Source organism: Centruroides sculpturatus, unplaced genomic scaffold (assembly GCF_000671375.1).
Source record: "Centruroides sculpturatus isolate CEXI.00-Female unplaced genomic scaffold, Cexi_2.0 scaffold85, whole genome shotgun sequence".
Taxonomy (NCBI): Eukaryota; Metazoa; Arthropoda; class Arachnida; order Scorpiones; family Buthidae; genus Centruroides; species Centruroides sculpturatus.
In genome coordinates, this window is record NW_019384798.1 from 830628 (window position 1) to 844523 (window position 13896).

A 13896-nucleotide genomic window follows, 5' to 3' on the forward strand; every position below is an offset into this window, starting at 1 on the left:
TAGCAGATCGCCGTTTGAAATCGCGTGAGATAGCTGAGACAACAGGCATCTCTGTCGACCGAGTGTACCACATCTAACCGAAAATTTGGGTATGACGAAGGTCTCAGCAAGTTGGGTGTCGCATCTGCTGACCGCTGAGCAAAGACATGTTCTCACTTTGATGTCAAAGAAGTGTTTGGACTTCTACAAGAAAAACCCACGAGATTTCTTGCGTCAGTTTGTGACTACTGACGAAACATGGATCCATTACTACACTCCTGAAACAAAAGAACAGTCGAAGCAATGGAAACACCCCNTTACAAATAAAATACGTAAGCAGAAATTTCTTTAACAAACCATTGGGTATTATTATTTTTCTCATAAATAAAAATAATAATAAAATTATGATATAACAATATTCATCAAGAATAAAAAAATTACAAAATGAATAAATACCCGTTATTATTCCACTGATGATAACTGATCATTTTACATATTTAAATGTTTATCATTGCCTTGTTGGTCAGCGTAAGCTTCCTACGACGGTCAATTGCCTGACCATTCAATTGACCATGCTTTAGTTTAAATTTCTATGCTGGTTACTATGTTCACGTTCTCCACAAGAATAACAAGTCCTAACCTCTTCTCTACTCTCCCTCCAATTTTCACCTTTCCTTTCTAACTCACAAACCGACTTTAGTGACTCACTCAATTGTTTTATTTGCCGTTCTAGTTTGTCTATCCTAGAGTCCTTAACTGAGTGTACATTTTTATCCATAGTTACACATATCTTGCTAACATTTGTTCTCTTTCCACAGGCATTTTCAATTTCTTCTTCGTTTTTGGTCAAACTAATCGCCTCATCTAAAGTCCTTGGGCACCCTTGAATCACTTGTTTCCTAATCTCAGAGACTAGCCCTAGCATGACACTCCTTTACAGAGTTATCTCTAAGAATCTCTAAATTTGGGTTATGGGTTATGGCTCTAGACAGCAAAGACTTGACCCTAATTCCATATTCACATACCCTTTCGCCGCACCTTTGGGCTACCTTAAGGACTAAACTAAAGGCATCTTGTTCACATTCCTTGCAGCTGAAGCACTTTATGAGATCTTCCCTCAACTCATTATAACTAATAACACCTTGTTCCTTCAAGTCAAAGAAAACCGATAAGGGCTCACCTTTTAATCTTGCCTGGATCACAGTTATCTTCACTGGTTCTTCCCAATTTGCCACATTCTCCACAGTCTTAAAAAAACAGCTGATATCCAGCATGTCCCAGGCAGATTTGAAAAACAAGGGATCATCCCCATGAACCCATGTCACAGTTGGGACATTACTGGCTTCAGTTACTCCAGATTGTTGAGGACAGCAGGAATTGAGGTCGCACTGCCAAAACCAATTGGGGTCGCAACCCCATAGATTAATAGCACTGGTATAAAACATTGAGCCTAATTCTGTCAACCATTCTTCATCAACTGCAGTTACACATTGCACATATTCCTGAAATAAATAATTTAATACACAGTATCATCAAGGAAATTATCTAATAAATTAATATCTATTTCAACATGACTGTCTGTAACATAACTACCTGTCAGGATTTAGTCGATTCTTTAATGCTATAGAACAATTTCATTCAAACATTTTAGCAGTGCGACCCCATAGATTAATAGCACTGCTAAAACCAATTAGGGTAACGACCCCATAGATTAATAGCACTGTCTAAAACATTGAGCCTGATTCTGTCAACCATTCTTCATCAACTGCAGTTACACATTGCACATATTCCTGAAATAAATAATTTAATGCACAATATCATCAAGGAAATTAACTAATAAATTAATATCTATTTCAACATGACTGTCTGTAACATAACTAACTACCTGTCGGGATTTAGTCGATTCTTTAATGCTATAGAACAATGCCATTCAAACATTTTAGCAGTGCAACCCCATACATTAATAGCACTGCTAAAACCAGTTAGGGTCGTGACCCCATAGATTAATAGCACTGCTAAAACCAACTGGGGTTGCGACCCCATATATTAATAGCACTGTCTTAAACATTGAGCCTGATTTTGTCAACCATTCTTCATCAACTGCAGTTACACATTGCACATATTCCTGAAATAAATAATTTAATACACAATNTAAAAATAATAATAAAATTATGATATAACAATATTCATCAAGAATAAAAAAAATTACAAAATGAATAAATACCCGTTATTTTTGCACTGATGACAACTGATCATTTTACATATTTAAATGCTTATCATTGCCTTGTTGGTCAGCATAAGCTTCGTACGACGGTCAGTTGCCTGACCATTCAATTGACCGTGCTTTAGTTTAAATTTCTATGCTGGTTACTACGTCCACGTTCTCCACAAGAATAACAAGTCCTAACCTCTTCTCTACTCTCCCTCCAATTTTCACCTTTCCTTACTAACTCACAAACCAACTTTAGTGACTCACTCAATTGTTTTATTTTGCTGTTCTAGTTCCTCTATCCTAGAGTCCTTAACTGAGTCTACATTCTTATCCATAGTTACACATATCTTGCTAACATTTGTTCTCTTTCCACAGGCATTTTCAATATCTTCTTCGTTTTCAGTCAAACTAATCGCCTCATCTAAAGTCTTTGGGCGCCCTTGAATCACTTGTTTCCTAACCTTGGAGACTAGCCCTCGCACGACACTCCTTTACAGAGTTATCTCTAAGAATCTCTAAATTTGGGTTATGGGTTATGGCTCTAGACAGCAAAGACTTGACCCTAATTCCATATTCACATACCCTTTCGCCGCACCTTTGGGCTACCTTAAGGACTAAACTAAAGGCATCTTGTTCACATTCCTTGCAGCTGAAGCACTTTATGAGAGCTTCCCTCAACTCATTATAACTAATAACGCCTTGTTCCTTTAAGTCAAAGAAAACCGATAAGGGCTCACCTTTAATCTTGCCTGGATCACAGTTATCTTCACCGGTTCTTCCCAATTTGCCAAATTCTCCACAGTCTTAAAAAAACAGCTGATATCCAGCATGTCCACAGGCAGATTTGAAAAACAAAGGATCATCCCCATGAACCCATGTCACAGTTGGGACATTACTGGCTTCAGTTACTCCAGATTGTTGAGGACAGCAGGAATTGAGGTCGCACTGCCAAAACCAATTGGGGTTGCAACCCCGTAGATTAATAGCACTGGTATAAAACATTGAGCCTAATTCTGTCAACCATTCTTCATCAATTGCAGTTACGCATTGCACGTATTCTTGAAATAAATAGTTTAATACACAATATCATCATGGAAATTAACTAATAAATTAATATCTATTTCAACATGACTGTCTGTAACATAACTATCTGTCGGGATTTAGTCGATTCTTTAATGCTATAGAACAATGCCATTCAAACATTTTAGCAGTGCAACCCCAGTTGGGGTTGCGACTCCATACATTAATAGCACTGCTAAAACCAATTAGGATCGCAACCCCATAGATTAATAGCACTACTAAAACGAATTGGGGTCGTGACCCCATAGATTAATAGCACTGCTAAAACCAATTGGGGTTGCGGCCCCATAGATTAATAGCACTGTCTTAAACATTGAGCCTGATTCTGTCAACCATTCTTCATCAACTGCAGTTACACATTGCACGTATTCCTGAAATAAATAGTTTAATACACAATATCAAAATACAAAAATAACTTTCAATTTTATAAGCAAAAATTAAAATATTTGTTTTCATTAACTTTTAAATATGGTTTTCTTCGAAAATCATCGATGATGTGAATCCTTCTGATTTTGACATCCTGATTGAGTCAATGCCAATTCCGATTATCTATTCCCAATTTTGACCTTGTTTCGGCTGTGTGTCATTATTGTTGTCTTTTAGTAAATTTTCATTTTTACAAATTGGCATACACGAATTTGGACACTCCCGAATTACGTCAACACCGAATTTGACTTCTGAATTGTGTCTGCATTCGAATTTGGACTCTTCCGACTTGTTTGTGCTCAAATTTGATTTTCAATTTGTGTTATCCCTAAAACTTGGACTCTCCAAAATTGGGTGTGTTGTTCCAATAGCAAATTAAAACACAACAAATTGATATTTATTATTCAGACACTACTAAAATAGATTGAGCCTAATTCTGCCAACCATTCTTGTTAAACTTCACTTACACATTGCACGTATTCCTGAAATAGTTTAGTACACAATATCATCAAAGAAATTAACTAATAAGTATCGATTTTAACATAACATTCAATTGTTCTTTTTCTACTACAAAACTATGCTTTATAATTAAATTTGATTATCTAAAAATATCTTTAGATTAATACCAGATTTTTTAACTACATAATATTGTATACAAACATCACTAAACCCGATATATACAGTTGTCCCTTGATAATCCGACAGGTATGGGACCAAAGGTGTGTCAGATTACCAAAAGTGTCCGGATTACCGAAAATAATTACATATTTCGCATTGTTTTGCTAGCAGTAACTTACAATATTCTCTACTCCAACTGTTCAAACAGAACTGCTCANGGAATAAGTGCATTGCTAACAAAGGAGACTACATTGAAAAATAAAAAAGTTTTAACGTTATTTTGTTTGTTGTTCTATTTGAGGCCGCGAACTTTCCGAACAGCCCTCGTATATATTGACTGTGTCATTACTTAGAGGAGTCTTTCAGCTTTGGAATAAAAAGTTTCTATGTTTTATCTTTATTAGAACTCTATTTATTGAACCTTTTATTCTGAGGTCACGTGATGACATCAGAATTTTCGGGTCTCTTTCGGTAACAAGTCTGCCCCTAGTCGGAGTAGGAGTCGGATGGTAAGGAAAAGTCAGAGTTGGAGTCGGTAGATTTTTACACAACTCTACAGCCCTGACTTCCATACAAACAAACAAAATATTCATTAGGCGAGGAATTTTTCAAGGAGATTCCTTGAGTCCTCTCTGGTTCTGCCTGGCCCTGAACCCATTACCCAACAAGTTAAACAACATGCAATATGGCTACAATATCAGACATGAAAAAACAACACAGTTTACACTGTCACATCTCATGTACATGGACAACATAAAACTTTATGCATTCACACAGAATCAACTTCATCAACTCCTACAAATCACACATTCATACACCAAGGACATACAAATGGAGTTTGGCTTAGACGAAACACTTCACATAGAAAAAGGAATCCTGAAGAAAGATTTTGCACTTGGAAATGGGGACATTATTGAATTCAAATGGAAGAGGGCGAGTTCTACAAGTATTTAGGATTCCAACAGGCCAAACTAACAGAACATACACAAATAAAGCAAAGATTAAGTAAAGAATACCAAAATAGGTTAAATGCTATTCTCAGAACACAGTTAAATGCAAAACACAATGTTAAAGCAATAAACACATATGTCATCCCAGTACTCACATACTATTTTGGAGTTATACATTGGACTCACACAGATTTTGAGCAACTCCAAAGAAAAACAAGAACAACACTTACTAAGCATAAACATCATCCTAAATCTGCCATAGAAAGATTAACCCTTCCACGTAAAGATGGCAGACATATTCTGATTGACATAGTTAACCTTCACTACAAACAAATACAGTCACTATGAGAGTTTTTCTACAGGAAACGAGAAACATCACAGTTACATAAAGCAGTAACTCTAGCAGACTCAAATAATACACCATTAAACTTACACTCACATCATACAGACATGACACAACACACAAAAAGCATAGACACCATCAAGCAATTGTGGGCTCGAAAGGCACTTCATGGCAGGCATCCTTATGACCTGGCCCAGGATTTTGTTGACAAAACTGCGTCAAACAGCTGGTTAGATCGGGGATGCCTCTTTGTGGAGACGGAAGGATTCATGATTGCCATACAGGATCAGGTCATAAATACTAAAAACTACAGAAAACACATACTTAAAGATACAACACTCACAAATGACACATGCATAAAATGTCACATCATGCTAGAAATTATACAATACATCACTTGTGGTTGCAAGCTCTTGGCACAGACAGATTATTTACACAGACATAATCAAGTAGCAAATATAATACACCAAGAGCTTGCAAAGAAACACAAATTGGTAGACAGCCACGAACCATACTACAAGTATATACCACAAACAGTATTGGAAAACAACACGCACAAACTGTACTATGAGAGAGCCATAATCACAGATAAAACAATTTACCACAACAGACCAGACATTACACTCATTGACAAACACAATAAAATCACATACATTATAGACATAGCCATTCCAAACACTCACAATGTACAAAACACATGCACTGAAAAAATTAGCAAGTACACAAAACTCGTCCAGGAAATAAGGCATCTATGGAGGATGGATAGGGTGCTTATCATACCTGTTTTTCTGTCCTGTACAGGTGTGATATCACACACACTACACAAAAGCCTGGGAACATTACAATTGAATAGAAATACATACATAACACTACAGAAAACCACTATATTGAATACATGCCATATTGTTAGGAAATTCCTGAATACAAACACTGACACACTTATTTAATTTTTGTTTTATTTCGGTTGCTATGCCTTGACTCTGGTCTGGCATAGTACACAGCCACCGGTGTGAACTGACAAGGAAACTGTCGGAGTGTCTTCTCATAAATTTTAATAATATTTAGTTAATAATTACGTTAAAAGTATGCAAACTCTATTTTAAATTTGTAGCATTCACTAAAAGTGTTGATCAGAGTTATTAGCAATCAAATGTTGCACTACTTTATAGTAGTTTAACACAGTTATGCAAATTTTTAGAAGTGAAAGGGTCGCGGAGGAAGACTGCGATATTACATTTAAGAATAAATTCTGGAATTTTCAAAAATGGGAGAAGAATTAATNGGGAGAAAAAATCGGCTTGGAGCGGGACTTGAACCCACAACTTTTGCTTACCGTGCTGATACATTGCCAGTTACGCTATCCGGACCTCCAGTCCGATCTCCTCTTCCAGCGTATAGAAGCTAACTATATAACCATCAACGGTTATTACAACGCCGGTTATTATGAGTGCCTTATAGGATGTAGGACCATGGGCACTGAATGTGTCCCCAGCCGGCGTTAGCCGGCTGGGGACACATTCAGTGCCTGACAGCTGGTTAGCTCACGGATGCCTCTTTGGGGAGACAGAAGGATTCATGATTGCCATACAGGATCAGGTCATAAATACTAAAAACAACAGGAAACACATACTGAAAGATACAACAATCACAAACAAATGCAGAAAATGTCAGATCATAAACCATACAACACATTACTTCTGGTTGCAAGCTCTTGGCACAGACAGATTATTTACATAGACACAATTAAGTAGGAAATACATCAAGAGCTTGCAAAGAAACAAATTATTAGACATCCATGAACTATACTACAAATATGTTCAACAGACATTATTCGAAAACAAAATGTACTACAACAGCCATAATCACAGATACAACAAACCACAACAGATCAGACATCACACTCATTGACGAACACAATAAAACCACATACATTATAGACATAGCCATTCCAAACACTCATAATGTACACGTGCAGTGAAAAAATCAGCAAGTACACGCCCAGTGGAAAATGGATAGGGTGCTTATTGTACCAGTATCTGTTGTTCTCTCCTGTACAGGTGTCATACCACACACACTACACAAAAGTCTGGGAACATTACAATTGAATAGAAATACATACATCACACTACAGAAGGCCACTGTATTGAATACATGCCATATTGTTAGGAAATTCCTGAATACAGACACTGACACACTTACTTAATTTTTGTTCTTGGTTGCTATGCCTTGACCCTGGTCCGGCATAGTACACCGCCACCAGTGTCAATCGAATATAACTCACTAAACTCAACATAATAATAATAATAATAATATATTACACTTAAAATGCATGATGTCTTGTACAATGCAGAGTAAGTGGTAATCATATCTGGAAGTATCTGGCAACCATATCATTTCACAAATGCAATAAATTGAAAGCTGATGTTAGACCATTTAGTGTGCTTACAATTTCAGTGTATGGTATCTCATCATACACTTGATTTTAATTACTTAAATATGTAATTTTTATGCATTTTGGTTGATTATATATACTTTAGCTTAAGAATGGTAGTGCCTCAAACTAATGAGACTATTGTATAATATAAATCTTTTGATTATATATACTAAGCTAAATAAGAGAAATGTATTTTTGAATTTATAAGTTTGACGTTCACCAATGCTGCTTTTATATAGTGGATACATTGCTAGAAAATTTATATAAAAAACTATGTAAAATGAAGATACTAAAACCAATAAAAATAATATGATAAACAAATTAATATAATAGAATGTGTTTAAACAAAATATTTCAATTTTAGTTAATAAACCAAGGGAAGAACACACGTAACTTTCTTATTGACAAAATTTCATAAATTTATATTATTTGCATAAATTTTATTTTAATTTTGTTTTAAAATTTGACTTTTTTGATTAAGTCCCAAGATACCTCTAGCTTTTAGCACCAATTGGCATACAAAAACTATTTGAATTGAAAGAAATTTAAAGAAATGTAATTGTACAAACAAATTATTAAACTTTGAATTAAATTTTTCTAACTGTTTCAATTTGAAGATAAAGTCAGAATGAAAGAGTGATTAGGCAAGCTAGAGCAACTAAGTTAGCAAACCAATAATAGTTCATTTCATGTGTTCATGTTTCATGTTATATATTTGTTTACCTACTTATCTTGCCATCTAGATGCACTCATTTTTGCTACTCATGTTCAAATAAGTCATATAAAATAGCAAAATCTTAAAATTTACTTGGGTATGTGTAGCAGCCGTAAGTCGAAATTCTAAGAAGTTTAAAATAAGACTCACATTGGCCATTAACCAGTGTGAATTACGATTAACTCTTGAATGACAAATGTTTTCGTAACCTCTTCTAGGCTCTTCTTCAGGCTTTTTTCAATTCAAAACAAGCTGGATTTTAAAATTCAAATATAAAATTGAATGGTATGACATGTTTAAGTAAGATTGAACATTAAATATCATTATCAAGAAATGACATGAATACCAAATTCAAACTTAAAATGAAAGAGTAAGAAGATGAGTTCGAATAAAGAGAACTTATGCACTAAGTTTTTAAAAAAGAGCAATTTTCTAGGAAAGATAGTAAAAAAAAATTTTTTTTAGAATTAAAATGAAATTGAGATTTTTAAAAAAGCAAAATTGTAAAGTATTGACTTTTTAGCGGAGTGGGAACAAAAGAGGTGCAACCTTGTCAATTGGACCCACGTGTGGTTGGGTAATACCACTTGTAAGGTATTGACTTGTAAACAAGGGAAAACAAAGGAAGCACCGGCTTTGTCAATTGGACCCACCTGTAGTCAGACGTTAGACCATTTGCCATATGGTAAACAACTGGATGTAAACAAGTGGCGGATGTTTATGTAAGTTTCACTCTCATCAGATGATGGTGGACTCGAGTGTAAGTAGTTCGGGCAAGAAAGGATTGTGATTGGTCGGGCGTCCCCGTCCAAAAAACCCTTAAATTGTGGGGCAAACGAGAGAGTAAGAGAGAAGGGCAAGAGACTGGTACACGGTAGTCTCAGGCACTTAGGAATCCCGCTGAGCGTAGAGAGAGTGTTCTCCTCTGGTAAACATCTCAGGGATGGGTTAGTGTGGAGACTGGACGGACTGTGCAGTTGAGCTAACTCCACGAGCTGACTGAGTCCTCTTCAAAGTTTAAAAGTTCCCAGAAACCAAGCTAGTACAAATCTGTAAATAAACTGTAAATATTATCAATTTGAGTGTGGAGGTGTGCTTTCCATCGAACCTGGATCACTACATTGAATCGTGATACACACGGAAATTAACTAAACGAGACGGAGTTGGGAAAGAACTTCACTAAAATCTTCACTAAAATTAAAACATGTTAGATCAAAACAAATCATATAAAAAAGAGAATTGAATATTTTAGACCATGTTAAATCAAAATAATGAAAAAAAAATCCATGTAAAAAACATAGCTGGATGTATTTCAGAGGTGACAAAATTATGGCAGTATACAAAGATCTCAGAGATGTTTCATTCTGTTAAAATACAGTATTGGTGAATCTCACTTGGTTATATGAAACTTCTAGGATCTAAATCAACAGAAAATTTGGATAGAATAATCAGAACACATTCCTTACTTTTTAATAAGGAATGTGCCATCCTACAGCTGTTTTAGTAAGGAATGTTTTCACATGTTAGCAAATTAACATGAAATAAATTTAATGTCCGTTTACTTCATGTTAAGTTGCTTACTAAGTAATCTTCAAATCAAGCTAGTACTTTTATTATTGCTTATACGTATTGATATATAAGATAATTAAAATTTTAAGATTTTCATTCCAAGAAAATATAGTTATTTTATAATTTTGAGATTTGACTGGAATATGAGCATTCTAAATTATGTACATGATAATTTAACTGTACTTTGCACATAAATATTTCTGTTGTATACATTATTATGTGCATTGTCACAAAAGTTTTCAGAATATTTTTCAAATATTGAATTAATTCAATATTTAAGAAATATATACATTATATATTTTTATTACTCAGAATTTATTTAATTTTTTCAGTTTTAATTGATAATTTTTCAGTAATGAAAATTTTATTTGAAAATATTAATAAAATAAAACTTTTATTTAATTAAAATGCCTCAATGTCCTTTTTACTTACTAAAATATAAATTTTCGTCTATAATATCGTATCACATGTTTTTCTGTAAAACTTTGTAATATTTTCTATAATGCCAGTATAATAAGTCCTGGTAATAGAAGATACAATATTATAGACAAAAATTTATATTTTAGTAAAACTTTTATTTGTTTTAATGTTTTTTAGGTTGCTCAAGAATTTAATCTCACAGAAAAGGATCCAAATTTTGTAAATCCATACAAAAAAGAAATAGAGGTAAGAAAGTAGAATAATTTTTACTGTCAAATACAGATTTAATTTCAGAAATTCAGAAAGAAAGAAAGAAATAGCAATTGGGTAAAAAGGAAAAAATCTTTAAAAAATGAATATTTCAACACAATAATCAATAAAAAATTCATTAAAAGAAAAATAACAGAAAATTTAAGTACAACAATTAATATTAACACTCCAACACCAAAAAATGCAAAAAACTTACACTTTAATAGATATATAACATCATACAACCAATGTGGGAATTTGCCATCTTAAACATTCTGAAAAATGAGAAATACAAAAGGTGACCAGAAAATTGATGGCCATTAATTAAAATGACATAGAGACATGGACAATATTCTTGAACTGATACTTATATTAATATAAAGAAATTGCTTTTTCCCTTGGTTTAATTAAATTAATGACCATTTAAGGTGATTAAAAGCATTAATTTGTCTATTGAAGTGTGTTTTGCTGGATTTTGGTATTGGTGTGTTAATTATAAAACTAGATTTAACTTCATCCAGTTTTACAAGATGTTTATAATGATAAGAAAAAACTGGAAGCCTTAATAATCTATTTATAATATAGTGCTAAATAGATTAACCAAATATAAATTACACATCAGAATGAACCAAATCTGTTATTCTTTCATTTTTATTACTACATGATTTAAAATACTATCTCTAGAGATTCACTGTTATTTATTTTCAATCATACTTTTAAATGAAACATGCACAAATGTTAATGTGGAAATCTGGTTAGAACTTCATACAGCTTATGTTTACCAGGACATCACAAGTATGAGCTAAGTGCTGTTGAGGGTATTGCCAGGAAATTTTAACTGTAAATAATGTTGTTTTTAAGTAAGATGTATATTTGTTAGCACCTCCTTATAAGATATCTCAAAAGTAAAGCTGACAGAAGAGGGCTTATGCCCAAAATGCATATCAGCTCACAAGATATTCCTGAATAAAGAGTGATGTCAAAGATGCCCAGTGTCTATGCACCTAGTTGTGACAGAACAAACACTATGCCATGTTGATATCTTTTACTGTTACTGGAATTCTGATTAGGATACAAGAGGATATGTTGACAATGCATTCAAAAGTGCTTATATTGTATAGAATTTTGTAATCATTCTGTGAAAAAATTCATAAGAAATGTCTTGATAATGGAAAATTTATGGCCACAGAAAAATTTTAAGTCAGAATTTTTTTTTAGTCCTTAAACTTAATGAGGTTTTACTCTGTGTATTTAATATTCCTTAAAATCAACTAGTTGACCTGACAGAAAGATATCAGCTTATTACTTTGGAGAATCCTAGATCCGTATCTGGTCTTACTATTAATTGGGCTGCAATTTTCAAAAATTGCAGACCTATAAGTTTCTGCAGGCATCCATCTATGTCTTTCATTAATCTTGAGAACAGAGTTATATAGATGAAAGTCAAGTCAAATATGGAAAGCTTAGAGGCAGGAGGACCTGATTAACTATGTATGAACTTCTGGTTTGGACCAGAAGTCATACTATTTTAATTCAAAAAGTTTCTCCTGAACAGGGTTGGGTAGATGGCTGGCATGACTGTATTGTTAATAAGAAAAATATGATCTACAGGGACAAGACTACTAAAATGGAGAGCATTGTGACAAGAAATTGCAGCCCAACATTGTGACAATGTCACAATAAATAATTGCTCATAACCTTTACAAAAGATTTGCAGAACTTTAAGTTTCATGGGTTTAGGTTTTTTCCCTTATCTTTAAACTAGACTAGATAAATTTCACACAGTTATGTTCACTTTTTTTANGAGTGTAAAGCAGTGTCACAATGCTCTACCAATTAGCAGACTGCATAATGATGGCTCTTTTATAAGGACATTGGCAACATGTGTGGCCAAACAGTTTAAGATTGCAGTTTAAATTTGTATTTGTTCTTATGTTTGGAAACTACATACTGTATTGTCATATTAAACTTTCACATGATTTAATGTGTTCTTTTTTGAATGAATTAATTTATTTTATTGTTAACTTATGCACTTATGCAACAACAGAACTTATGCATTACAAACTATGCAAATACTCATGTGATATTGGAAAGATACTGCATGAGTATTTGCATAGTTTATAGTGCATAAGTTCTGTTGTTAAGTTCTCTTTTGCACTTGAATAAATGTTAAAGTGAACATCTGGTATATGTATAGACAATGAGATACTTTAAACACACCTTATTAATTAATTAATACCCAGTATACAGTATATGAGTTTGCTCTGTATATGAAATAAAGATATTTTCTATTAAACAAATATCAAGTTTGCTCACTGTTTGTCTTTGTTATTTAAGGATTATATTAAGTTAATATTCTTATTTAAATCTATTGGAGTAAAATCATTATATTAAATTGTAGTATGAAAGGTTCAGATTTTTAATATGGCAAATGAACTACAGATTTGTTCAATTACTGAGTAGCAAAAATGCTACATATTTTATTGTTTTTATTTGTAAAAATTTCATGTATATTAGAGAAGAAATTTTTGCTTCTCTAAAAGCAAAAATTTACAAAATTTTTTATTGAAATTTTTTCAAATGAAAAATTTATAAAACTCTTTAATTAAAAAAAAAGAAAAGTGAGTTGAAATTCTCTGCCATTTGTGTGAAATTGTATGATGAAAGGAGTTTGGCTCTTCATTCTGACATTGCCCTGGACACATTGGTCATTTTTGGAAACAAATATCTGACTTAGAAGGGGCATTACATTGTTTCCCAACTCCTTATTTCCCTGATCTTGCTCTCACAGATCTATCCCATAAAACAAAAGTTGAAGGGTAACAGGTTCTAATCAGCAGTAGAGGTGAAGTCGTAAAGCCACAGTGACAAAGGGCCCCATATACATTTTAAAAAAATTGC

General features: G+C 33.4%; 1 protein-coding gene across 3 annotated transcripts in view; it reads left to right on the forward strand.

The window, feature by feature from the left end:
• The window catches only part of LOC111629462 (coiled-coil domain-containing protein 134-like), a 64376-nt gene that overhangs the window by 47930 nt on the left and 2550 nt on the right, over window positions 1-13896 (forward strand). For all 3 annotated transcript variants that reach the window (XM_023373381.1, XM_023373380.1, XM_023373382.1), the window contains exon 5: window positions 10924-10992. In XM_023373381.1, the coding sequence (XP_023229149.1) occupies window positions 10924-10992 (69 nt within the window). The remainder of the gene's footprint in view (window positions 1-10923; window positions 10993-13896) is intronic.